The 24,958-nt window shown below is 50.8% G+C and overlaps 11 protein-coding genes across 11 annotated transcripts; 7 read left to right on the forward strand and 4 right to left on the reverse strand.

Annotated features, from left to right (window-relative positions):
• Positions 1-99: 99 nt before the first annotated feature.
• On the reverse strand, positions 100-3,538 carry treA (alpha,alpha-trehalase treA; the record flags this gene model as incomplete). The annotated part of the gene is made up of 4 exons (XM_056908497.1): positions 100-1,314; positions 1,372-1,659; positions 1,713-3,455; positions 3,527-3,538. 4 exons carry the CDS (start codon positions 3,536-3,538, stop codon positions 100-102), a joined length of 3,258 nt encoding a protein of 1,085 aa, XP_056767115.1.
• A 667-nt stretch (positions 3,539-4,205) lies between these two features.
• N7458_005116 (uncharacterized protein) lies at positions 4,206-4,545 on the forward strand (the record flags this gene model as incomplete). The annotated part of the gene is made up of 2 exons (XM_056908498.1): positions 4,206-4,259; positions 4,330-4,545. The coding sequence occupies 2 exons, from the start codon at positions 4,206-4,208 to the stop codon at positions 4,543-4,545; spliced, it is 270 nt and encodes an 89-aa protein (XP_056767116.1).
• Positions 4,546-5,539: 994 nt separating this feature from the next.
• Positions 5,540-6,673, reverse strand: N7458_005117 (non-structural maintenance of chromosomes element 1 family protein; the record flags this gene model as incomplete). The annotated part of the gene is made up of 3 exons (XM_056908499.1): positions 5,540-5,800; positions 5,873-6,486; positions 6,556-6,673. 3 exons carry the CDS (start codon positions 6,671-6,673, stop codon positions 5,540-5,542), a joined length of 993 nt encoding a protein of 330 aa, XP_056767117.1.
• Positions 6,674-7,542: 869 nt separating this feature from the next.
• Positions 7,543-8,252, reverse strand: N7458_005118 (zinc finger CCCH domain-containing RNA-binding protein; the record flags this gene model as incomplete). The annotated part of the gene is made up of 2 exons (XM_056908500.1): positions 7,543-7,871; positions 7,952-8,252. The coding sequence occupies 2 exons, from the start codon at positions 8,250-8,252 to the stop codon at positions 7,543-7,545; spliced, it is 630 nt and encodes a 209-aa protein (XP_056767118.1).
• Positions 8,253-9,345: 1,093 nt separating this feature from the next.
• Positions 9,346-10,264, forward strand: N7458_005119 (SDR family oxidoreductase; the record flags this gene model as incomplete). The annotated part of the gene is made up of 4 exons (XM_056908501.1): positions 9,346-9,385; positions 9,437-9,750; positions 9,808-10,178; positions 10,228-10,264. 4 exons carry the CDS (start codon positions 9,346-9,348, stop codon positions 10,262-10,264), a joined length of 762 nt encoding a protein of 253 aa, XP_056767119.1.
• A 908-nt stretch (positions 10,265-11,172) lies between these two features.
• Positions 11,173-11,886, forward strand: nctB (negative cofactor 2 transcription regulator complex subunit NCB2; the record flags this gene model as incomplete). The annotated part of the gene is made up of 4 exons (XM_056908502.1): positions 11,173-11,194; positions 11,262-11,288; positions 11,439-11,698; positions 11,767-11,886. The coding sequence occupies 4 exons, from the start codon at positions 11,173-11,175 to the stop codon at positions 11,884-11,886; spliced, it is 429 nt and encodes a 142-aa protein (XP_056767120.1).
• A 637-nt stretch (positions 11,887-12,523) lies between these two features.
• On the forward strand, positions 12,524-14,739 carry N7458_005121 (uncharacterized protein; the record flags this gene model as incomplete). The annotated part of the gene is made up of 3 exons (XM_056908503.1): positions 12,524-12,661; positions 12,736-14,119; positions 14,183-14,739. 3 exons carry the CDS (start codon positions 12,524-12,526, stop codon positions 14,737-14,739), a joined length of 2,079 nt encoding a protein of 692 aa, XP_056767121.1.
• A 621-nt stretch (positions 14,740-15,360) lies between these two features.
• On the forward strand, positions 15,361-16,693 carry N7458_005122 (putative C2H2 finger domain protein (Kin17); the record flags this gene model as incomplete). The annotated part of the gene is made up of 6 exons (XM_056908504.1): positions 15,361-15,379; positions 15,435-15,473; positions 15,585-15,618; positions 15,670-15,702; positions 15,768-15,889; positions 15,945-16,693. The coding sequence occupies 6 exons, from the start codon at positions 15,361-15,363 to the stop codon at positions 16,691-16,693; spliced, it is 996 nt and encodes a 331-aa protein (XP_056767122.1).
• Positions 16,694-17,506: 813 nt separating this feature from the next.
• Positions 17,507-19,209, forward strand: N7458_005123 (cytochrome P450; the record flags this gene model as incomplete). The annotated part of the gene is made up of 6 exons (XM_056908505.1): positions 17,507-17,566; positions 17,632-17,773; positions 17,843-18,228; positions 18,290-18,391; positions 18,445-18,982; positions 19,034-19,209. 6 exons carry the CDS (start codon positions 17,507-17,509, stop codon positions 19,207-19,209), a joined length of 1,404 nt encoding a protein of 467 aa, XP_056767123.1.
• Positions 19,210-20,572: 1,363 nt separating this feature from the next.
• Positions 20,573-21,768, reverse strand: N7458_005124 (F-box protein; the record flags this gene model as incomplete). Its single annotated transcript, XM_056908506.1, has 2 exons — positions 20,573-21,575; positions 21,632-21,768. 2 exons carry the CDS (start codon positions 21,766-21,768, stop codon positions 20,573-20,575), a joined length of 1,140 nt encoding a protein of 379 aa, XP_056767124.1.
• A 694-nt stretch (positions 21,769-22,462) lies between these two features.
• Positions 22,463-24,359, forward strand: N7458_005125 (Zn(II)2Cys6 transcription factor domain-containing protein; the record flags this gene model as incomplete). The annotated part of the gene is made up of 4 exons (XM_056908507.1): positions 22,463-22,522; positions 22,594-23,178; positions 23,278-23,418; positions 23,481-24,359. 4 exons carry the CDS (start codon positions 22,463-22,465, stop codon positions 24,357-24,359), a joined length of 1,665 nt encoding a protein of 554 aa, XP_056767125.1.
• Positions 24,360-24,958: the final 599 nt, after the last annotated feature.

Below are 24,958 nucleotides of genomic sequence, written 5' to 3' on the forward strand. Positions count from 1 at the left end.
GATAATCCTATTCTTCAATGCAAGAACTAGACCCGGTGCGAAAAGTATATATACAAATCATCTCCATCCATCATTCCTCAATCCCTCCAGATAGCATCACTACAACCCGTTCTTCACAGAATCCTTGTAGCGGCGCTCCATCAACGACCGCGATCCAGCCAGCTTAGCCGCAGCACGAACATTCATAGTCCGCTTAGAAGGTGAGTGAGACGCCCCCTCATCGGAACCTTGCCCGATAATCGCCCACTCGGCAACAGTCGCACCGGTACCATTCTTAGCCTTGAGGTCAGCCTCATCCAGAGCCTGATTACCCACAATAAGCAGCGACGCATACCGCGCCGCCGGCACGGGATGCGAAAGCGTCACGTTAGTCGTGTTACCAATGGGGATGGCAATCGTGTCCAGATTCGTGGTCCCCGGTTGATACGGGTTCGACACCTTGATATCATGCAGCGAGCTGATGACCTGGTAATCGCCGCTAGAACCGGAGGCGTAGGCCTGCGCGGGGCTGGCGAGTGTCTTGTTGTGGAAGATGACAGTTGCGTTGACCGGTGGCGCTTGGGCCCAGTCGAACTTGAAGCCGGAGATCATTTGGCCCAGTTCGGACTGGAGGAGGACGGTTACGGCGCTGAGGTTTGACGCGAGGCTGGGCTGCCATTTTGTGGATGTTGCGCCGTCGTTGGCGGATATGGGGAATTGGCCTGGTTCGAAGGTATCTGTTGACTGGATGGGTTGGCATTGGACCAGATTGCCGGATATCGTGTTGACGGAACCGATTTGGCGATTCGGGATGACGAGTTGACCCTGTGTGGGGAGACTGTAGGAGGTGGAGTTTGCTTCTGGCCCGGCGTGGACGGTGATTGGGGAGCTCTTGAAGCGGGAGTCTGCTGTGTCGAGGGGTTGACTGTGGGCGCGGGTGAGGGTGGTGTGGGTGTAGTTTGACCATGCGGAGATGGGCCAGCCGCGCCAGTAGAAGGTGCGGTATTTCAGGTAGGGGATCTGCGGGGGCAGGTTGGGGTCTACGTGGAGGATGTCGTCGGGTAGCAGGCGGAGGCCGAGGTAGCCGAAGAGAACGACTTGGTTGGAGCCGCCGTGGCCGGTGAGGAAGGGGAATGCTGGGTGGGTGCCGCCGTTGATGGTGGCGTTGTCAATGAGTTGTTCGGACATTTGGTAGAATGGGGCGCGAGCGTAGGGCTTGAAGGAGTATTGGGCATAGGTGTATGCTGAGCAGCCTGAGGGAGACATCTCGTTCGCGACGGCGGAGAAGATGGCCCAGGTCATGGCAGGTCCGTCGGGGGATTGCTTGTTCGCGTACTGCGGAGAGGGTCAGCTTGGTATTTTATAACTCAACAAGGGTAGGTTGGTACTCACGTAGTCAAGGTCATTCAGGGAATCCTGGGTAGTGTAGTTGGAAGTGTAGGCCAAAGGATAAGTGTTCAAGACAACATCGGCCTGCTTCACAACAGCACTGCCGTTCATAGTGGTGAACTCCAGGGTGACACCGTTCTCGCGAATAACCAGGACGTTCTTGGCCATCTCGTCCCAGGTGGTATTCTCCGCGAGACCATACTGCTGGCGGAACTGGTTGGCATACGTCAAAGTCTGCGCAATGAGCGGCATGGTGAAACCGCCAGCGTCGACGTGGTTCGCGTACTCATCCTGGACATTGTTAGAATTGCATCAGAATAGGAGAATTGAGGTCGTGTACTCACAGGGTCGGTCATATTCTTGAGCGTCCAGTGGGATCCATTCTGCACCAGTAGATCGGCATAGAGAGTGGCGGCCGAGTCATAGATAGGGAACAAGCTGTCCTTGAAGGTCTTGTTATCGCCACTGGCAACCCACTGGTTGATGATCGACAAGCCAATGTCGCCATTCAGGTGGTACTCGTAATCCCAGCAAGGACCGGTAGCAGTACAATTGCCAGCTCGTCCACTGGTCCAGGGGTAGATAGCAGCATCAGGAGAGAAGTATGTCTGATTCTGGGATCCAGCAAAAGAAGTCTTGATGTTCTCCTGCGCCTGCGCATATCTGTCGACACGGTAGTTGGTAATACGCTGAGCAGATTCAGGGTGAGACGCGGCCAGACCAGGCTGCATCCAGACATCGGCGTCCCAGAAGACCTGACCAGCATAGGAGTCGGAAGTCAAACCACCGACGGAAATACTGTCTCGGTTCAGGGAAGTGCTGTTGGAGACCTTCATGGCGTTCTTGCCGACAGTGTTCTGCAGGAGATAGTATGTGTTGGCCACTGCGATCACGGCAGAATCAATGATGTTGCTATCTTCGGGCAGAGTGCCATTCGGGAAGGCATAACTATCAACCGAGTCCGCGGGCATCACGCTCGCCCACTCGGCAACGTGAGCGCGGAGGGACTTGGCGTATCCGTTCATGGTCGCAGCCGAAGCAGCAGCCTTGGCAACATCCTGGGGGTTGGTAAAGGCATCCGTGGAAGCGCCGCCAACGAACTTGGTAATATGCACTGTCTGGCCCTTCTTGAAAGTGACTGGCACAGTCTGGGCAATAGAAGAGGAGTTCTGGCTGACGTATGGCTTGTTGTTAACCAGTTTCCGCGAGGACAGATCGACGTTGGGAGTGGCGGTCAGATTAGCGTAGATGTAGGCCGTAACGTTGGCGATGCCATTTGGTCGCACTGCAGAGTAAATGGCTCCATTGTCCTCGCCCGAGTGAACGAAATCAGCGCGAACAGCAGAGAATCCCTCTAGAACATTGGCAATAGTTCCATTGGAATCCTGCGAGGGAACAATCTCCATATCCACAACGGCCTGGTTGACATACAACTTGTTGGCAAAGAGGCGGTAAGTAATATCAAAGGAGCCAAAGTTGCCCTTGGGCTTCCACTGGTAAGACCAAGAGAGGACACCAGCCTGGAAGTCATAGGTTGAGGTAAAGCCCGAGATAGTAGAGTTATCAACCTTGGCATCCAAATAGGTATTGCTGTCAAGCTCCAGGATCAGACCACCCCAGTGGGGAACACCACTGATAACACTGTCACTACCGTACTGGGAGATCCAGCCAAAGTTCGAGCTGTTAGTGGTAGGCTGGGAATCCCAGAAACCACTAATGGTCGCAAAGGATTGGCGCCGCGAAAAGAGCGGCCATCCGCTAATCACATCGCCGCCCACAGCGGCGTCATCCTCCTCGAAGAACGGTCCAACGCTGGCAACATTGATACCGAGGTAACCGTTGGCGACGGAGCCTCGTGTCTGGAAGCGACCCTGCTCCAGGGTAGTAGTCGTCAGGATCCAGTTATCGTCATCCCAGGTCACGCCATCAAAGTCGGTCTGGTAGACATTCTTGCTGGCATTAGCTGAGGCAGATGCACCATGGCCTGTGTAGGCCTTCAAGCATCTGTTTACACGGCTGACTGGAGAGGCCGCCTCCACCAGTGAGTTCAGCTGGAGAAGCACCGGCAGTGCCGTCCAAAGGAAAGGCTATAACGCTGTTAATACTAGTTCGACAAGAGGCGAGAGGCATATAGTAGTGAATTGATTATCCTACTCACCTTGAACTGCATCTTGCAGTCTACCCTCCTGCTGAGGACACTCGGTCGATATCGAGTAAATAGTCTGCTGGAAAAGAGGCGCGAGTCCCTCGAAGTATCCTCCTCTTAGAGAGAGGCGGGACGTATAAGGAAGGAGAGAAGATGGACAGGCGGGAGATGACGATGCCAGGAAATACAAAAAAGAAGTCCAAAGAAGGGGTGGACGGTATGCGCGAGATATTTAAGTAACCACAGGCATCAGCTTCAATTTGGCAAAAATGGGCGCTGATCTCAGAACCACATGGCACTTGATCCTGCGGCCAGTACGGTACTACTCCGGTCTTTCTGTACAGAAGTCAATTTGCTCAGGCCCATGCCATCCCGTAAGTTCAGAATGTGGGGAAGCAATCAAAGTTACTTCCAAAGTTACTTCCTTCACGTTACAGTCGGTGCTTACGACACTAATACTCGGTGACTGGTTTTTGTTCTCCCTGACAACTTTACAAGTGGGCAAATGATACGAGCTACAGATCCTCCCAGTGGAGTCTTTGTCCGTGCAGATTTGCCCCGCCCAGCCGAGTCGGGGGAATGTCGTATGAGGCTGGGGGGGTTGCCTTTGACCGGTCCCCGACCTTTTTACTATTCGGACAGTCCGGTGGCGCCGAAAGAACCGGTTAAGAAGGGTGAATGCCAAAAAGCCATGACGGGCATGACGCTGTGGGCTGACTTTGGGTTGGGGTTGGTTGTAACTTGTGTAAGTTTCTGGGGGTGTAAATTGCCGCTCGAATGCCGGTACTTTGTTCCCCAGTTACCGAAGATTCCAGGACCAGGACCGAGAAAGTGCTCGTCCTGGTCGGGGCCGGGTACCAGGCAGCGATGAGCCATCCGTTGGGGGAACCGGTATCTCGTCATCGAGCCGGCCAGGATCCTTGGGAACGGGATTTGGCGCAGAGTTTGTGTGGGGGTGTTTTGGACTGGTTGGTACATTCCTTCCTTGGTTGTTTGAGGAGCCCCCGGACGGGTTGCTGGCGGGCCCATAAAACGCCCGACAAAAGCCCGTCATGGCTGACCGGGAAAGGCAGGTCCCTGTGTGCCCGGCGAAGTTTATATATTATTAAGGGGTGGCCACTGGCCAGCCAAGAGGACGGTGCGTGAGTTGAGTTATCTTCTCTCAGGGTCTCTTGGGGAGTCTTTTCCGGTGACACATACGTACGTATCGGGGGAAATTCCAATGGAAGTGTTCTCGAATTCTTGATTTGAGGTTTAAGGTTGTGCGACCGTCGAGCGCCCCAAAGGCTTGGCTGGGAGCCTGAGGCATAAAGAGAACTGGCGCAAGGAATCCATACGAAGTAGAAAAGAATAATTCATTACTAGATAGATCCCTGCTATGTTTCATTCTATGAATTTATACGAATCACGACCAGAAACATAGTCAGGCTGACCGAGAACCCGAGCAGGTGGTACTCTGATTGAACCTGCATGAACTATATATACACTAGGGAGAACTAACACCTCCAAATTTAAGCATATCGGCATCCCCGCTGGCATGGGCACGTGTTGGCCCAACAGAACAGACGCGGGTTTGAGAGCTCTATGATGTACATGAAATCATAAACAGGATATGAATGAACATTGTTGGACATTGTAGGTTGCCGGCTTTATCCAAGACTGGAGGCCTTCCCAAACGTACGGGTGGATGGTGAACAGCCACCGATAGTCCTTGCGGAGGAGCAACGCCAGATATTGGCGACCATCGGCTTTCTTCAGTCACCTATTCTATGTTCAACACGTTCTCAGACAGACCAGTCCTCGGTCTGGCACCCATGTGGGAACTTGGGTACTCGATGGCCCTGTATCATCCATCACCTTCGGTGGAGACTTGAGTAAGAAGGTCGCAACTCCCATCCCCTGATAGCGGGATTGAGAGGGGCCACAGGGACAGGTAGAAATATTTGGAGGATTCCGTCAATGGTCACGGCACAAGATTAGAATAGGATCCATCGTGCTGTCGGCATTGAATCGACTTCTCGTGGTTCACCCTTGTTCTTCTTCGCTGTCCCCAGAAGCACCAGCATCACCGTCTGGTAGGTCCGGAGTGGCCTCAGTCTCCTGTCGCAAATTCCTACTCGGCCTTGGCCGGCTCGCCTCCTCCACAGCTCTCTCACCCACAAACTTTTCTCCAGACCAGTCCTCTTTGCACACGGGACATTTCTCAGCTTTTTGCATGCGGAAGAAATTGCGCACGCAGTGGTCATGGAGGCGACCCAAGCAGTCACGATCGTCACAGCGTTGGCCCTATAAGCACATGGTCAGTTCGCCGCAAACCCAGACCTATAAGGAAACTCGGATTTGGGTTCGCATTCTCACCACTGTAATAATATCCTTGCAAGCAGCGCAGAACTTGATCCGATGCGCTACCCGCCCATCCTCTTCCTCATTATACATAGACACCAACCAACCCCGCAACTCCATCAGTGCGCGCGGACTCAAACTGAAGTAGCCCTTCCGACTCTTCTCCAACCACCCTTCCTGCATCAAAGCCTTGATCATATCCTGCGCCTGCTGCATGGTCAAGTTCTGCGCTGCACCACCTTCACCCTGCTGTGTGTCGACATTCGTAGATCCCCGTCGGTCTCCGCCCACTTTTGCAAGTTGAACAGCTTGCATAGACGTGATAGTCATCCCCTCGCATCGGCGTGTGTTATTCGTGTCGAACATGAAGTCGAGGACTCGCTTGACGAATGCGATTTCATCGGCTGAGTAGGTTGTCGCGAGCTGGGTTAGAGGATCACTTGTCGTGTTGACAAGTGCGTAGACCAGGACGGGGGCCGTATGCGTGGCATCTTGGTGTGTTTCCTTCGGGTCTTGCCGGCGGGATGTTCTGATTTCCAAATCGAAGGGGGAGATGGCCGAGTTCGCGGCGTCGACGAAGGCGCTCAGGTCTTCTTGGGTGATGTGCTCGGGGTCGACGGATCCTCCTTCTGCGTGTGTTTAAATGGTTAGCATTCCAGGGCAGGGATAATGATCGAGAAAGAGGCAGATATGCGTACGATGGGCCGAGAGGATCGCTGCTAGCACGGGCTGAGCTTCTTCAAAGGTCATGGTTGAGCGTGCCATGAACGCTTGGAGAAAGGCGCGGTTGCTATCATTATATCCGTCGACTTCCATGATGTCGGGGTCCTTGTGGGACTCGTGTCAATGTGATTCCAAGTCAAGGGAAGACCTGACGCTGCCTGTCTGCTCACGTCTCGAAATGTGAAGGAAGTGGTCGGACGCGATGCTACGCGCCGCGTGTGGGGGTGCCAAGACTTGCGGACAAAGAAATCGAGTCCAGTGAAGGCATGTCCCTGTTTAGATATTTGCGACACAATGGAGGTTTTCAAAGACAAATCAAATTAAATAAAAAGATTATTTGAATCCGTTCTCAATGTACATACCTGCTATAACTCTGCATCTGTTTGCACCATCCTAATTTTTGCCTTTGAATACTCCACAATATCCTCCATAGATCTACTCTTAGCATCCGTGACATATATCACTACGAATGTCAATGGGCCCCTCTACAAGTTGTAATAGTTCCATAATGCCTCATGTTGCCAGGTTGTGGGCCGTGATACATACACAAGGAATTCGATTCCCTAAGAAGCCGGCTGCAAGTGCACACTGTGGAGGATTAGTCCTGAACAACGGAGAACCCTTACACAGCATCTATGCTGTCTCGAGGCACATGATACCCATTGGTAGCATGCAGCACAGAGTTAAGTTAAAGGAAAATTGGACCAACGAATATCCGATCGTGTCAAAATCGATAACTTGCAGGTCTGATATCATGATGTAAAATACAAGATGCCAATCAGCAAAAACCAATGCTGAACCCCCAGTCCTGATGGCGCTTCTTGCGCACAAAAAGCCTCGAAAGTGGAATCAAATAGTCCACAGACCTCGCCCAACGCCGGGAGTATGAAGACAGGAAAATCGAAGTAAAGCACATTTGCAGAAATTTAGAAAGGAGAAAAGAGAGCAACGACCTCCAACGCTTAAAATCTCCGCCGAGTCGGCTCAGGGCTGGGGCTGCGAGTGGCACTGCGGGCATCACGACCCCGTTCCTTGAGCCACTTCTTTGTGCTCAACCGCAACTCACGGTCCAACTCGGGGCCAGGGTCTTTGCGATGAATAAAGTTGCAGAATCCCCCACGTACACAGCCCTCTCCACTGTTCAATCGACAGCACGCTTCTCGGAAATCCGTGACCGGTGATAGTTCGCAATATATGGGTCGCGCAGCGTACCACCGAGAGTTCAATGCATCGCATGCCGCCTGTGCGTCTTCCTCGTACTTGAATCGGGCGTAGACGTTACCGATCAGATCTGCAGTAAAGAAGACAGGTTAGTAATTTGCAATCAAAGCTCCACCATCTGATCAAACCCCCACAGAAGTCTCAACTTACGATCATTGTTGTTATCGCAGACAACCAGCTCCTCGAGTTCGCCGTACTTGCACATCTCGCACCATACGTCCTCGTAGAAAGCGTCGAAGTGGTTCTGCAACTGGCTCGGGTTCATTTTGTTCTTGGGGTCATACGCCGGGTTCTGGTACATGTTTGGCATGAGGACGGTCTGCGAGTAGGAGGGCTTGACGTGTTTGCGAGAGCAGCGGTCGCCGTGACGGCATGCGCCGATCTTGTAGTAGAAGGAGCAATTGACCTTGTCCTGCTCGGTACCGAAGATGGAGGCGAGGTAGTTGGCCATGATGGGCTGGTGTAAGTGTTTTCAGTCGCCGGTGTGAGGGTTGTATAGGAAGGTGGAGGGGGTGGAAGAGGTTCGAGGAGGCGAGGCGACAAAAGCGAGGGAGCGGACGATTGCTTGGTGATATCGGATGCCTGAAGTTTCTGGAGAGCTCCAGTGCCACCGCTGACTAAAGCCAGGGAGCTCTAGCGGAACAACTATCATCCGATGTACTATGCCGGGAGGCGTCAGGGATTACTACTTAGTATTACATGAGTAGCAAGAGAGAGTATGTAATAGAAAAGAGTATTCAAGTTTTTAACGACCATAAGTTCCAGATTGAGTACTTCCCCCGTCTTCATCCCGATCTGCTCAAGGGTACATTTCTTGCTATACAAAAGCCATACTCCTGGAGTTTAACCTAGGCGACGCTAGGTTTCGACCTCATCGAGACAGCCGAAGATCTTTCAAATGTGAAATAACCTATCTAATGATACTACCTAGTTTTCTCTCCTGTAAATATCTGGAGACGACATTTTGGGGCTCTCGGTCTGAGAAACTTCCCTTCGGGCATCCCGTACCTGGGGCACACGATATATATCCCGCAACCCTACGTTGGCGGTTGCCTCTCGCAAATCCTGGACAGGCGCTGGATGTCTACTGTAGCTTTCGCATAGATTTAATTATCGATTGGAACCGATATGTCAACCGAATTATCTCATTCATCATGACCAATGCAGAGATATGTGCTCTTTAAAGTTGCACAGCATGACGTCGGTAGGCCGAATGCCACACCCCGCGAGATTATTAAGCCCCGCACCTAACGGCAGCTCTTGGAAGCATTCTGCAGCTCCCATCCATCCAGTCATATCGAGGCATTCCAAGTACAACCTTGCTCTTGTGCATCACTGTTGAGCGTGTAGGTTCTTGCATCTCTCCCTGGTCAATTTTGTCGAAGTTCACCGCAAGAGGTTCCGTTTCGTTTACAGACCACTCGTGTGTTTGCTCTCATATCAAGGGCCATTGCAGAAGCAGGACCTCTTGTCGACGAACCCTGTTAACTCAATTTGTTGTGAGCTTACTGGACTCGTCGCTGACCAGACGTACAGATATAAACATGGCTGCCAAGACTATCATCGTCACTGGTGCCTCGCGAGGTCGGATCTCCCCCACCATGTTTCCTTAGCGAGAGACTGACAACCTCACAGGCATCGGTCTTGCCATTGCCAAGTACCTCCTCACAGCACCTCAGGCGCACAATGTTGTCGTGGTGGCTCGTAGTGTCGAGCCGCTCCAGAAGTTGAAGGAGCAGTACAGCAAGCAAGTGGAGGTGGTTAACGGTGACCTGGCTGACTTTTCTCTCGCTCAAAAGGTAGTTGATACCGCGATCAACTCCTTTGGCCAGCTTGACGGGATGGTGTTAAACCACGGCATCCTGGGCCAGGTCGGCAAGATTGCTGCCGCTGATGTTGACCAGTGGAAGAAAGACTTTGATGTCAACTTTTTTAGCCTGGTTGCTTTCGTATGCCAATGCTCCTCCATGCGAGACTACTGAACTATGTGACTGACCGATCTACAGACTAAAGCGGCTCTCCCGGCTCTCCGCCAGTCCAAGGGAAAGATTATCTTCACCTCCTCAGGTGCCGCCGTGTCCGGCTACCGCGGCTGGGGTCTCTACGGAGCTACCAAGGCGGCAATGAACCACTTCGCCATGAGTCTGGGCAACGAGGAACCCGATGTCATCTCTGTAGCCATCCGACCTGGCATGGTTGACACCGAAATGCAGCGGGAGCTGCGTGAGGACCACGCTACGAACCTAGACACCGAGATGCACTCGAAATTTGCAGGTGCCCACAAGGACGGCAAGCTTGTCAAGCCCGAGCAGCCGGGCCATGTCATGGCGAAGCTAGTGCTCGAGGCACCCAAGGACCTCAGCGGCCGTTTCCTCTCGTAAGTCCTACAGCTTTACGAAAATTTGGATGGTGCTAACAGTACGCAGATGGAACGACAAGGAGCTCGATGCTTTCCAAGAATAGTTTTAGAATATTCATTGTTTGTAATTAAATTCAAGATTATACGGTATAGGAAACTGTACAGCAATCAGTATTGAATGCCATAAAAAGCAATGGATGTAAAGTCAAGAGCGGTTGAGTTGTAATCAGCCGAAAGATGAAAAGCAGGTACATTTTATAAGCATTAGGTGCAGAACACCTTCATACTTAGCATGGAATGTAGGATGATCATCATACAAAGAGAGAGTGTATATTGAGAGAGATTTTTTCGTTCGTACCTATCGAGTATGCTCGAGGAAAGGGATTCTCTCAACCGTGGAAAATTTCTAAGCGAGAGCCCGAGATTTTTATCCGTCTTATAAGATTGCAGAAATGGACTTCCTAGATATCTTGAAGAAGTCAGTCGAAGATTCTTCACAATGCAGTCATATACAGAAGCAATAATAGGAGTAAATATCAGTTCGTCCGTTTGGCTAGGACAGTGTAATCACCACGGTTTTGTATGATAGGGGCGACAACGTTGTTCATCATAGAAAAAAAGCAAGAAGGGAGTGATGGAGATGAAAGCTTACCATTAGTGACCAGCCCCAAGAATGAATTCACATCAGAATCCACTCTTAAGGAAAGTATCGAAAGCAGATTGAGGTTGTTAGGAGAAAGAAAGAAAATCTTAGCTTGAAGAAAAAAAAATTGAGAATAAATGTGGTTGCAGGCGGTGAGGATCTGCCGGCAGGAAAATATATGGGCCCGAGTCTCTCGAGCACGCCTCGGAAGGCATTTAATGCTTCAGGTTCGCCCCACGCAGTGAACTCAAAGAGAGAAAAACAAAAGTGCCCGACTCAGCCGTGCTGCTAGCCTTCTCTTTTGTTTGGACTCGTGGCTGCTGACGCGCTTTTTCATCTCTTTCATCTCTTGACACACATTCAGTCACCATGTCCGATCGAGAGTTCGGCTGTAAGTCTCCTGTCTCAATGCTCATGACGTGCACGCGCGCAAGCTGACATGTTTGGATTCACCTTAGCCAACGATGACCTGTCGCTTCCTAAAGGTATGACCGAATCCTGCCTTTCATTCTTATTTCAGATACTTTGTCGTTTTCGATCCGGCTCGACCGCTTCGCGGGAAATCTCCGTTTGCTGCGCCTACACAGACAGCCTCGCGTGTTTGATCAGACCTTACTGACATTTGTTGACTATAGCAACGGTCCAAAAAATCATTACCGAAATTCTACCTCCCAGCATGGGCCAGACCTTCTCCAAAGATGCGCGCGATCTGCTCATGGAATGTTGCGTCGAGTTCATCACCTTGATCTCATCCGAGGCGAACGACATTAGCGAAAAGGAAGCCAAGAAGACCATCGCATGCGAGCACGTTGAGAAGGCACTACGTGATCTCGGCTTTGCAGACTACATTCCCGATGTACTTGCTGTTGCCGAGGAGCACAGGGAACAGTTGAAGGTGCGCATTCACAAGTGTATTCACTCTGAGGTTCTTGAATTGTCTTAGCTAACATACGTTTGGAATAGTCACGAGAGAAGAAGCAGAGCAAGATGGAGCAGAGTGGCCTGTCTGAGGAGGAGCTCCTTCGCCAACAGCAGGAGCTGTTCCGGTCTGCGACGGAGAAGTACAATGCAGGCCCGGAATAAGATGACTCTTAGTTCTAAAAGGAACTCATGCTGGACATAGAGGAAAACGGATCCTTGGCGTTATTCTGCTTTCATTCGGGATGGTGCGCCCTGGGAGTTTACGATGCTGCTTTATTCTTTCCTTCTGCTTCTTTAAACGCATGCAAATGAGGCGTAATATAACTAATGACATGACATTTGAGGCATTATGAGAAATGCAGAGTGATTTGTGAATTTCCTCAAAAGAGTTACATTTGCAATTCAAGAGTAACGAACTAGACGACCCATCCTTCGATGGTGCTTGATACATAGATGCCGTAAAGGAGGCCTCTGCGTGCACATTCGCATAGTAGAAGCTGAGAGCCAAAATCTTCAAACTGGTCTTGTTTCGGGCAAATTCTAGCATTTGAAACACAAATACCAAAACATCTAGGTCAGTGTGTTCGTCATGTAGAAGTTCCACGATCTATGGTGGTGTTTACCATCTCTGAGCCCATCCTTCCTGCCTGGATTCTTAGGCTACTAGACGCGATCCAAACGAACACGTGACCTCGACTCTGCATTCTCGCCTTATCCCTCAGGCGACAACTTATTCCGACTCAGGCCAAAACATACACACGTGATCTGTCCTGCCAAGCCCAAGGCGCGCTAAACCACGATGGGACGTCCCAAGTCCAAGCCCAAGCCCACACCCAGGGCCTCCAGGACTCGGAAGGGCCGACAGCAAGACGACGAACCGTTGTTCCCTGATCGCAAACCCTCAAACATGCCACCCTTCAAGGATGAGCATATCTTGGTACGTGAAGCTTTGGACCCTTCGTCCAGTCTTCTGCATCAGCAACTGAGCCATCCAACTAACACTCGCATTAGTTGATTGCGCCAGGTTCGCAAATGACCCTGGCGCAGCTCGGCCTCCCCGAAACGTTCACGCCGGCGCGCTTTCGCTTCCCCACGCGCATGTTCCCTGCCCAGAAGAAGGGAGAATATGAGCCTTACCAAATTCGCGAACGTCGTCAACCAGTCGCAGCCACCAATGGCAATGGCGCGCCCAAGACCGAGCCCGTCAAGGCTGACGTCGAGATGAAGGACGCGGAGTCCACTGGCCAAGATGGCACTGAAAAGCCCGAGTCCATTGAGAATACAGAGAAGCCAGCCGGCGAAACTGCCGAAGGGGCCGAAAAGACCGAGACCCAGGAGACCTTCTACGAGGAGGACGTGACATCCGATGAAGGCGCTGTGTACCCAATCAAGGACGGACGCATTGTCGACTGGCCTTGCTTCTTCGCCCTCCTGACCCACATCTACAACGCCCTGAGCCCTCCATTCCACACCCCGATCCTGTTGATTGCGCAGCCAGTCTGGTCCACGCGCGACCGCGAGGCAATCACCCAGTTCGTCTTCGAGAAGTTCAAGACGCCCGCGTTCACTCTTATGGACGCTGCATCTGCTACTTGCTACGGCTACGGTGTGGGAACCGCTACAGTTATTGATGTTGGCAAGAGCAAAGTGGACGTGACTGCGGTGACCGATTTCCAGGTCAATGAACATGGCCGAGGTATTGCACTGGCAGGATGCGGTGGCGATGCTATGACTGATCGACTCATCGAGCTCCTGGGTTCCAAGGGCTTCACTCGGGAGATGTGTGAACAGCTCAAGCGGAGCAATATCGCCGAAATTCTAGCTCCTGGTACACCACTTCCCGGGGCTGCTGCTACTGCACGTCAGGGCACAAACCCGGCGGCGGCTGCATCGACTGGTGGAACGAATGGAAACGACTCTGTTCCTCGTGGCCTTGGCGAGGGTACCCAGACTGGTACTGAAACTAATAGCGAAGAGGATGAAGGTGTCCTCGACGTTGCTGCCATCGTGAGCGGTGACACTACTGAGTATCTTGCCAAGATTGAGAAGGAAAAAGTCAATAAAAAGGGGGCGGAGACCAAGCAGAAGAACGCTCCCAACCACCAGAAGGAGAAGGCGACCTTCCAGTTCGAGGAATTCGTCCCATTGGATGATGACAGCGCACCCACCAGTGGCTCCCGCCGGTACATTCGGCACACTCGAGAGATTGAGGTTGGCGCCGAGCGCTTCCTTTTGGCGACTCCTGTGCAAAATGCTGGAGAGCGTCTGACTAGCGGCATTCTCGAGGATATCGCAACCCAAATTCATCACACCATCCTCGCCGTTCCGGATGCGACCAAGCGCAGCGAGCTTTGGGATTCCCTCATCATTGTTGGGTGCGGTAGCCGAGTTCGAGGTTAGTTATCAATTCCCGCCTTTTGCCCTGTGTTGGACTCTTACTGACTGTTCGAATGTATAGGCTTCGCCCAAGCTCTCCTTGGCGTCATCACCCAGAAGTACATCCTTTCTCCGTCTGCTACCATTTTCACATCTGAAATCCCTTCCGCCTTCACAACACCCCTCCCAACTGGTGGCACCAACACCCCGGCGCCCACAGGCCAACCCGGCATAATGTACCACCCGGCGGCCCATGGTGTTAACCCACTTCTCGTGGCTGCTACCCACAACAACCCCGGTATGGCCGGCGCCACTCCTGGCACTCCGGGGATGGACCCCAACATGTCGGTGCACCACCGCTCGACCGGCCACTCGCAGACTCCCACTTCCGTCAAGTGTTTGAGACTGCCCGATTACTTCCCCGAGTTCAAGCACGAAGGCAATCGGAACGCCCCCGGTGCCAGCCATGGCCCCAGTGCCACACAGGGCGGCCACGGCATCGAAGAAGCCACCTTCCTCGGTGCTCAGATGGCTGCTCGGGTCGTCTTCGTGCTCGACCAGGGCCTCTCAAAGGGCTTCATGACCCGCATTGAGTACAACGAGAATGGTCCGTCGGCCATCCACGAGTACTACCTGTGAAAACGGGCCTGGTCTCAACGAGCACGACCATGACGGCATTCTACGAACGGAGCGTGTTTTTTGATTTCTTTAATGGGTCCTTTTCATGTGGAACATCGGAACATCTGGCGAAGTGGGCTGGCTTTTTGTAATTTGCAGACCCTTTTTTCAACCTTTTCGCCTACAATTGTCTTGTACTCCTTTGCTTTGATGCCTCCTAGAAAAGCTTCTTCAGGATACAGGTGCTGGGTGGGGACTCCGGAGTTCGGTTCTGTCTCTTAGGACAAGTGTAAACAAATTCATATGGGACATGGGTCAAGATTGGTTTTTTTGTAGCCGTAATTCTGTCTTGTATACGTATACTGGAACTACAGTAATCAGATCTACATCGGCTAAAGTGTTAAAGATGTGGTTGGTGGGTCTAGGCCCTGTCGTGGTTATCGACACGTGACCCGGAGATAGCGATCGCAACGCCACCGCTCCAGCATTTTGCCAAAGATCAGTTCTCATCAATCACCGCCATCACCACTGCCTTCGCTTTTACTCACGATTCAACGGAATAGATCCCTTGAGATTAGCGCGACATTTGACAACTCATCTTTCCGACCCACAATCTCTCAGTGACAACACGCATCCTTCACGATGCCACGCGCAGAGGCCGGTAAGCTCTCCTCGAAGAACTGTTCAGATTGGCTCAATAGCTAACTTTACCTTAGGTAGCACCAAGGCCATTTCAAATAATATCAAGAGCAAAGGTGAGTCCTTGTCAGAGCATCTAAAGCTCTTTCGAGTCGTTGCGCTCATCCGGACGCCGAGCTCTTGCATACCAAGGTCTGCAAGTACTGACCATGCTGTTTGATTTCCAGGACTGGGCAGATTGAGATGGTACTGCCAGGCATGGTAAGTTTCACAATCTCGTTTTGAAGACTAGCAGCTGACATTAACTCGAAGCGAACGGCAAATGCGGGACGAGAACGGCTTCAAGTGAGTATCTTTCCTCTTTGTCCAGACTATGACGAGATCCAGGAGCTAACATCGGATTTTACAAGGTGCCACGTCCAAAGCGAAGCGCATGTCCGGCAAATGCTGCTCATCGGCGAAGATCCCAAGAAACACATTAAACAATTCTCCAACGAGTTCTTGAAGAACTTCATCGACCTTTTGAAAACAAGTGTGTAGTAGTATCCTATGCTATTCCTCGACCAAGAATGCTGACATTTTGATAGCACACGGAGAGAAGCAAGTCAACGCCAATCATTTCTACCAGCAAGTCATCGCGGACAAGACCCACATCCATATGAACTCCACGGAATGGAAATCGCTCTCAGCTTTCACCGCACACTTGGGGAGGAATGGAATTTGTCGAGTGGAGGAGACTGAGAAAGGTCTATTCATATCATGGATCGATAATAGCCCAGAGACAATGCGCAGACGCGAGGCGATCATGAAGAAAGAACGACAAGATAAAGGCGACGAAGAGCGTGAGCAGCGCTTGATTCAGGAGCAAGTTGAACGCGCGCAGCGCAATGCAAAAGAAAAAGAGAAAGAAGAAACTGCAGAGGAAAGGTTGCTACAGCGGGAAGAAGGCGAAAAAGTCAAGTTGAATTTCGGGTTCAGCGCAAAGCCAAAGCCCGATGCCAACACGGTCTCACCTTCGGCGGCGGCGGCAGCGACGGCGGAATCTTCTGATGCCAAGGATTCTCCTGCTCCGACAGACAGAGAAGCGTCAACTCCAACTACCTCTCGGGCCCCTACCAAGATTTCCATGTCATTCGGCGGCGCACAAAAGCCGAAGAACGTGTTTGCCTCGGGCCCGAAAAAGAACCCCCTAGCTGGGAAGAAGGGACCTGTGATGGCGCAGCCCAAGAAGATGACCGAGCAAGAGAGGATCATGAAAGCCGAGATGGACGCTGCCGAACGCAAGCGCTCCAGACCGGACTCTGTCTTTAACTCTAAGCGGCCGAAGCTTGCATAGGCTTTGATGTGTGGTTGTCCGGTTTCGTCGTCGGATTGTACATTTCTTGTTGCTTTCTTATTATACCCTGTATCCTGCATGAAATAGATGAATTCACAATCGAGATACAAACAACATCCATACATACAAGGTCAATATGCCCCTCGGCTGTTTCTTATTCCTATGTCGCCTGGTAGTAGCAGAACTCTAAAATGGCTACTAGTACTTGGCTAAACTTCGTTAGTACAGCACCCTCGGTACTCTATTCTAAGCCACAATCTCCATCATCGAGACTTTGGTCGCCAAGGCATTTCATCACTCATTCAAGAGGTATGCGCATTGCCGGTACCCTTGTAATGATGGTGGCAAGAGTGTCCTAGGTTTGCGATTGTACAACTACGGCGTAACACAAGCCGGAGAAGCACATCCTACCACATAGAAATTCTCCTCTCAAGTCGTACATAGATCAAGTCAGGATCATCTCTCAATTCTTTCTCGGCTGCCTGGCTTGGTCGGTGAGGGTGTAATTTTGAGTTCCTCACGAATCAATGCTGGATCCTCAACTCGGCCCCCACTCGAGCTGCACCTGCATTCATCAGGTGCAGATCATCCCCGTCGGCCGTTGGCAAACGACCGAACGGACACTGCCCATTTGTTTTCTCTCGCCCTCGCGCTTTAGTCGGACCGTCGGGGCGGGCACCACCGGAAGAGGGGTTATGCAGGAGAGTAGTATCCGAGAGACTCTCGCACATGGAGAGAGTGATATAAATCCTCCATGAGCTCGCATTTTATCGTTGGGAAAAGCAAGACAAAGACCTGCAGCAAGTCCGGGACATGGAGTTGGTCAGCAATATCCCGACCGTTTTGGTTTCCTCGATTGGATTCTTATGCCTGGTAAGCTCCTATAACCAGGGTCTGTTATATCTTGGGTCGAACCTTGAAGCTGATCGTATCCGCAGCATGCCTTGTATAGACGCGTGACTAGCCCACTCTCGCAGATACCAGGTCCTGAGGTATCGAGATGGACAGACATTGTGTACATTTACTACTGGCTCAACGGCCAGATCCCACTCTACGTTCATAAGCTACATGAAGAATATGGTCAGTAGTGCTTACCAGGATGCAACTAGTACTACAATAAAGTGCTGACGCAAAGCTTGTTTCAACCAGGACCTGTTGTTCGGACTGGCCCTTCCCGTGTTGACATCTGTGACATCGGCGCTGTAAAAGAAATCCACAAAACAAATAGTCGCTTCTTGAAATCAGACTGGTATCTGAAACTCGTTCCCAACGGCTCCGAAACCATGTTCTCTACTACAGACCAGCAACTTCATTCTTCGCGTCGGCGTTTACTTGCATCGCCCATCTCTGATTCATCGCTGACACGGATGGAGCCTATAATCCTGTCCCGGGTCCATATGGCAATCAACAGGATAACGGAGGAGATGGGGAGACGTGGTGCAGCGGATGTGTTCAAATGGTGGCTGTTCATGGCGACGGATGTTATTGGCGAACTTAGCTTCGGGGAGTCATTTCGGGTGCTTGAAGCTGGAGAGGTAACGCAGCTACATCAACAATATCATGAAGAATGATGGCTAACAAAGGGTCTCTTAATAGAAAACCCAATATACCATGGACCTTGAGCACATCTCCAATCTCCAGCCAATCCGCACCACTTTCCCATTCCTCGTCAAACTAGGCAAATACCTGCCACTCCCAGTCTTCAAACAGACGGCAGACGCAGGAAAAGACTCGGAATGTACTCATTCAAGTCCATCGAGCGGTATAAGAAGATGATCGCGGAGAATCCCACCGACCCAAAGCCAACCCTCTTCACGAAAATGTTCGACTCGGAGAAGAGCGGCTTAACCCACGAACAGATCCGACAAGAGGCGCAAGGGTACATCATTGCAGGCAGCGACACTACAGCTGTCACTTTGACATACCTCATCTGGGCTGTCTCTCGAGACGCCCGCGTTCGAGACAAGTTGGTCGAAGAACTGGCGACAGTGCCCGAGCCAGTGGCCGATCGAAACTTGCGCGATTTGCCTTACCTGAACCAGGTCATCAATGAGACACTGCGATTGTACACGGCCGTTCCATTTGGTCTACCGCGGTCAACCCCATCTGAAGGAGCTACCTTTAATGGATACTTTGTTCCGGGTGGGACTACAGTGTCCACACAATCTTACAGTATGCATCGGGATCCGGCAATTTTCCCAGATCCACATGCCTTCAAGCCTGAAAGATGGGCGAATGTCACAAAAGATATGAAAGATGCGTCATTGCCGTTTGGAGGGGGCTCAAGAAGTAAGTGCTTTGAGATTTATTCTTTCTTGTCACTACTGACTATGTCAATAGTTTGTATCGGATTGCATCTCGCCCGCATTGAGTTGCGCCTTGGTACAGCGCTTTTCTTTCGCAAATTCCCTAATGCGCATCCTTCAGCTACAGAAGGGATGACTGAGCGGGATATGGATATGAAGTCTTTCTTTTTGATGGCTCCGCAGGGACATCGGTGTCTTATTGAGGCTTGATTGTCTTTGATGATATTGCATATCGCATCAAGTACATCTGCACACAATGCAGAGTTTTAGCATTTGGGTGTCTGACTAATGGGACCCAATTCTATTATCTGCCATAGTATGTTACCTGATGCGTTTTCTGGCTGACGTTGAGATGTACGGAAGCTTCGAGGCCCATATTTGAAATGACTATGTTGTTGGTTGTCACATTGGTACTACAATAAACATTCAGGCACACCTGATTGTACACATCCCAGGGCCGAGAAAACCTTGACCTAGTACTATGAATAGCCACAGCATTCTGGATAGTATCAATGTCGAAACCCCTGAAGTAACAGGGCTTTAAGCAGACTGGTGTATTGTTCACCTGTCCAATTCATGCTCTTCCATTTTGATAGCCCCTCTCTTCAAAGAATTCCTGCGCAAAGTTGCAAACGAGCTATCAAACCTAACAACTGACATCTAGTCAGCACCTCCTTATAAGATTAAGTTTCATCCTTTTCCGGAGCTAGAACTAGGTTAAATCAAGATATGGCTCCCCTAAGCATCCCATCCTACATCACAGATCACCTTCCAAAATACATGGCAAACTACCTCCATCGCAACATCCCAGAATGCATTAAATTACTTGACAATATTAAAAATCAATGTGTTCCACTGAGCTCCGTGGTAGCCGCGATCTCCATTTATTCGGTCATCGCACTCTTACTTTCTTGGTGGGGTTGACTCGATACTCCAGGGAACGAAAAAGCCACGACGGATAGTCTTGCTAACGTATGAACTTTTTCGGTCCCAAAAGTCTCGATTCTTTCGAAGATAAGCGCAACAGACGTCGGAATCGGCGAGGTGGTAAATTACCCACCATCTATATCACTGGAAATTGAATTCGCTGACACATGCAAAGCCCTGTACCACCGCCCACCGCTGCAGCTGCCAACTGTATTCTGCGACCGTGAAACTCAGAGTTCAGCACCTGCTGGGAGAGACCTGAATTCTGCAGATACCCAGGGTTTAACCTTCCGCCCGAAAATGCCATTTTTAGGAACTCAGCCTCCGGTGTTATTTCAGGGATTCTCCTTTCCTCCGAGAGATTCATAATATCAGGATTGATGGAAGCGAGAAGGGAAATACCTCGGCAGGAACATTATTGTTTGCAATGAGTGAGGAGCTGGAAGAGAGGAGCTGGAAGAGAGGAGCTGGAAGAATGAGGTTGAAAAGCTTCCAACATAATATTGAGGTTTGATTGAAATGAGACGGAGCACGCGAGAGTGGAGGAAAGTACATGTTTAGTTAACTTCGTGAAAATGAACGTCGAAGCAAGTCTATAGCGCATTTCATTGCATCTTATCTATACCACCCAATCTGGCCACGATACTCAAGAATATTCAACAAGAGCCTGATTCGCATGGTTTCGATAACTCCTTGCCATCTGGTCCCGCCAGTCATCGCCCAATTGACCACCCAGGATCAGATCTATCTCTCTTAGTATCTCATTGCTCACATCCCTCCAGGTTTCCTTCCCATGTTTCTCCTGAAGCCATACCAGCGGAGTAATATCAAATCGATGACCCGCCCATTTCCCACGAGTAATGTGGTCTCCCCCGCCTATCATTTCGGGTTCCGTCGACCAAGAAATACGAGAAATTAAAACTTCAGCAAACCCAAAGACTTCAATCTGAGGACCGTGGATGAACTCTTCTTTAAGTGCGATCACTTCTCCTCGCACGTACTCTCGAGTTGTCAAATTACGCAGGATCCATCGTTGATTGCGTGGATAGAATTCCAGAATTTCCGGCTTAAGACCCATCATGATCTCTGCTCGATTGGCGGGGCCCATGTAGTGACTCGCTTCGTAGTCGAGGAACCATCTCTGCAGTCTCTGGGATAGGGCAGGTCCACCGATCTTCTTGTATGTGTTCCGAATGGAAAATGATTTTAGATCGTACACTTTGTTTAGCTGTTTGACCTCCTCGGCTTCGGTCACACTGAGCAGATCTGGCGGGAAATCGTGAGGATCGCTTTTATCGCCCACGCAAATTATCTTTTCTCCAGCCCACGGCGCGAGAGAATTGATGATGTGCTCTTCAATGTGGGAGAGTCCGACAGCCCAAAAGTATCGATTTGTCAGACTGAATCGCAGCACGTCTTCCACGCCATCGAGAAACGAGAAGATGCGGTGATGAATCTCGGATGGGAAGTTGAAGAGGGAATTTGGGCTGGTCAAGCTGATTTCGGTGGCATTGTGATGCTCGATTCTCGCGGCTTTGCTGGAGTGGTTCTGCGAGAGTTCATTGTGGTGAGTACGCTTTGTGCATTCGAAATCGTCATCTTGGTTGTCTTCGGCATTTTCGCCCGGGAGGAGTCCATCAATTTGTTCACTAGGAATGGAAAGTTAGCGTTTGCTCAATCTGTCTGGATGTTATCATCGACCGACCGGTGGGCGTTAAGTGGGACTGCGAGGAGTGGAACGAGACCAGCTGCGCTGCCCGTAAGTAACGCGTCGCGTAAGTTGCCCAAGACGCCAGTCGTTTCTTTGCGCGCGGGCGCGATGACTTGCCAATGCTGGACCATGAGGAAAGCTCTAGATCGCTGGACCGTGCAAGACTATGGTTTTGGTGAGACTATCATTTTTACTACTTCAGGGCCTTTTGTGTCGGTCAACGTCAGTACTACGTATGGCCCTACATCTATTTCATTGATTTATGCACTCATCAGAGAAGTATGGTCCTTCCAGCCCATCCGATCAGTTCATCATTAACTGCGATAGCTTGAGCTATTTCAGGAGTTGTGAGAATAATCTTTAAGCTGCTGATCTGAATCCGCACACCAATCTAAGCATAAAACGTTTAGCTCGATTAAAGTGCAAGGATGTATATTTCAGCACTCCACCACTCCCAAGCACGCCTGATTCGACCGACCAGGCATCTCCCTGACATTAATAATTTGGCCATTTTATGATTCGGTTGCACTGGCCGAAACATCCACCGCAGACTGGACTAAACCCAACTTGGCCTCCGTTAAGAACTCCCATTGGATGCGTTGTCATGGAATGAGGAGCCACAATCTCGCAGCACCGGCCCGCGCAAGCCCAGCCAAAAGCCGAGAGCTTCCAAGTTCCAGCAAGGAAATCCACCCCCCGCCCGCAGGATCCCCCCCCCCCCAGTTCCCGACATTCAGGAATCTCACAAATCCCCGTTCTCCCCAGTCCCCATTGAAATTGATATCGGCTCAACAACCATCCGGACGAAGTCCTGTAGGAGCGAAGATGGGTGGCATTCCGTGGCAGAGCAAGGGTTGTAGGACGTGTCGGAAGCGGAAGATCAAGGTGGGTGCCTCGTTTTTATTCCTTTTTTTCCCGTGACGTGACAGCCTCACAGTGACTGATTGGGAAAGTAGTGCGATCAACAGGAACCTGAGTGCGCACGGTGCCTAAAGACGGGCGTCAAGTGTTTAGGCTACGATAGGGACCGCTTCTTCGTTCATCAAGTCACGACTGGAAAGTCCAAACGATCCACTAATTCCAACGCTACTGGTGGTGGTGGTCCTGGTGCTTTCTTCAAGGGCGCGGGGAAGCTTCAAGTCGCTAAGCGGCCTCCGTTACGGCCGCAACAGCAGCAGCATCAGCAGCAGCCATGGATTATACCGCAGGCTGTGGCATCGGGGCCAGCGATGCGGAGCCAGGTGTTTTCCGAGTTTGCCAATATCTATTTCCCGCAGAGCATTGATACAAGCTACGCGCTGGATGTGTGGCATTATCTGATCTCCGGGTTTTCCGCGCTGCCGAAGAAGACGGAGATGCTGGACAAGGCGATTGCGGCCCTGGCATGCTTCTACCTCGGCAAGCTGCGAAAGGATAACCGTCTGTTTAACCATGGCATTCAGTTGTATAATAGTGCCATTCGCCATCTGTCGGCCATGATGAGTCAAAATAGCTATTGCGACGATATCGTGTATACGACGATTGTTTTTCAAGAAATAGAGGTATGTCGTCGTTGTTGTACTCGGTGATGCATAGGATTCTCCAGCAGATGGAGAACAAATGGAGACTAGTCGATGCTAATCCGCATACGACGATGCTAGTCATGTTACTGCCCCCACGGACTGCATGTATGGGTTGCGCATATTGCGGGTACCAATGCAATCCTCAGGCATTTCCGTCGAAAAGCAGGCAAGAACCCCTTGATCGACGCCATTTATAATCAACATCAAAAATTACGAATAGTACGTGCATATCTTTACATTTCTCTTGTACCTTCTTTGAAGAACCTTACTAACTTAATCAGCTATTCTCGACCACGGGCACGGGCATGTCCCCAGAAGATTATGACTACCTCACAAAACCCTGCGACGATCGACCCGTGAACGGCTTAATGAAATTCTACGGCGAGGCTTCGCCAATAGTAGACGCAATTAACACGGTCGATGCCTCAGACTATCAAGCCTGTAACGCAGTCCTTGCCAAGTGTATCGCACACAAAGACGCCCTGATGGCATGGTACGCAGCTCACAAGAAGGATTTCGGCGGAGGACCGTCGGAATGCAAGCCAGGCACAATATTGAATCCACGACTTCCTCCGACAGACGATTTATTCGGAACTTCCTACCGCTTCTCATCGCTCGATAATGCAAAACTACATATTGTGTTCTGGGTCGCGTTGTCCATCAGCCACCGCATGATCTACGAAGCCCGCGGCCTCGTCTTATCCCACAGTAACACACCCAGCACACCTACCGACCGCACCCAAGACGTGGACTTGTTACTTTCAATGTTCTACCACGACGAGATTGGCCGCTCCGTTCCGTACTGTGTACAGGACAGCATGAAATCATGGGGTTTCTCTACGCTACTCTGGGGCCTAAGTCAAATCCTGAATCCCTACGCAGAAGCCGGGAATTGGGATAAGTTTGTCTGGTGTCAGACTGCGTTGATGCTTGGTTCTGAGCGGGGATATGAGTCTGCAGTCCGGCTAAATGAGATATTTTGGGCTGTGTGGCACCGGGTAAATCCTCGACAACAGAGATTCATGGCGTTGTCGCTGCGGGACTTTGATCCGCAGTATGACAAGCAGAATCTCAATACCCCGAAACAGCATTATATGAAGCTTATGGATGCGACGGTGGAGCCGACGATGTTGGATGGGCCGCCGGAGGAGAGTTTATAGGTTTGTGGTGTCGAGCATTTGGATTGGCGTTTCAGGGAATACTTCCTTTGGGGTTTGATTCAGCGAAGAACATCTCCATCATAAGTGTGTGTGTGTACAAATTGGACACTCTATTCCTGTAAGGGTTGTCAAATTACTCGAACCTTCCCTTCTCAATGTACACAAGAATACAATCACGATATCCAACATCCTCATCAAAACATCCAAACACAAAAATGACTACCATAATCACAATTCTAATCACACTTGTACGCCCCAATCCAACCATCATCCCATAAACATCCAACCCCATAAACCAGCCATTCAAAACCTGATGCAAATAATCCAATCTCTGCGGCACCCCATTCGCCCTGTCCTCCTCCGAACAAGGATATTCCACCGTCAACCCCTTACACCCATTCACCCCACTCCCCGTCGTAAACCACCCATCATACACCCTAAAATCCTGAATCGCATTCCCCCCTCCGCGGTATCCAGATGCGGCCTGAGGTAATTCGTGCCCGCATCGACATTATCCTGAATCGAATCCGTGCATTGGCCGTTCGGATAGTTGTCGCAAGACACTTGCATAAGGCCGGGTGTGGGGACGCTGGCGCTGG

Source organism: Penicillium daleae, assembly GCF_028827525.1.
Source record: "Penicillium daleae strain IBT 16125 chromosome Unknown utg000005l_segment0_segment0, whole genome shotgun sequence".
NCBI classification, from domain to species: domain Eukaryota; kingdom Fungi; phylum Ascomycota; class Eurotiomycetes; order Eurotiales; family Aspergillaceae; genus Penicillium; species Penicillium daleae.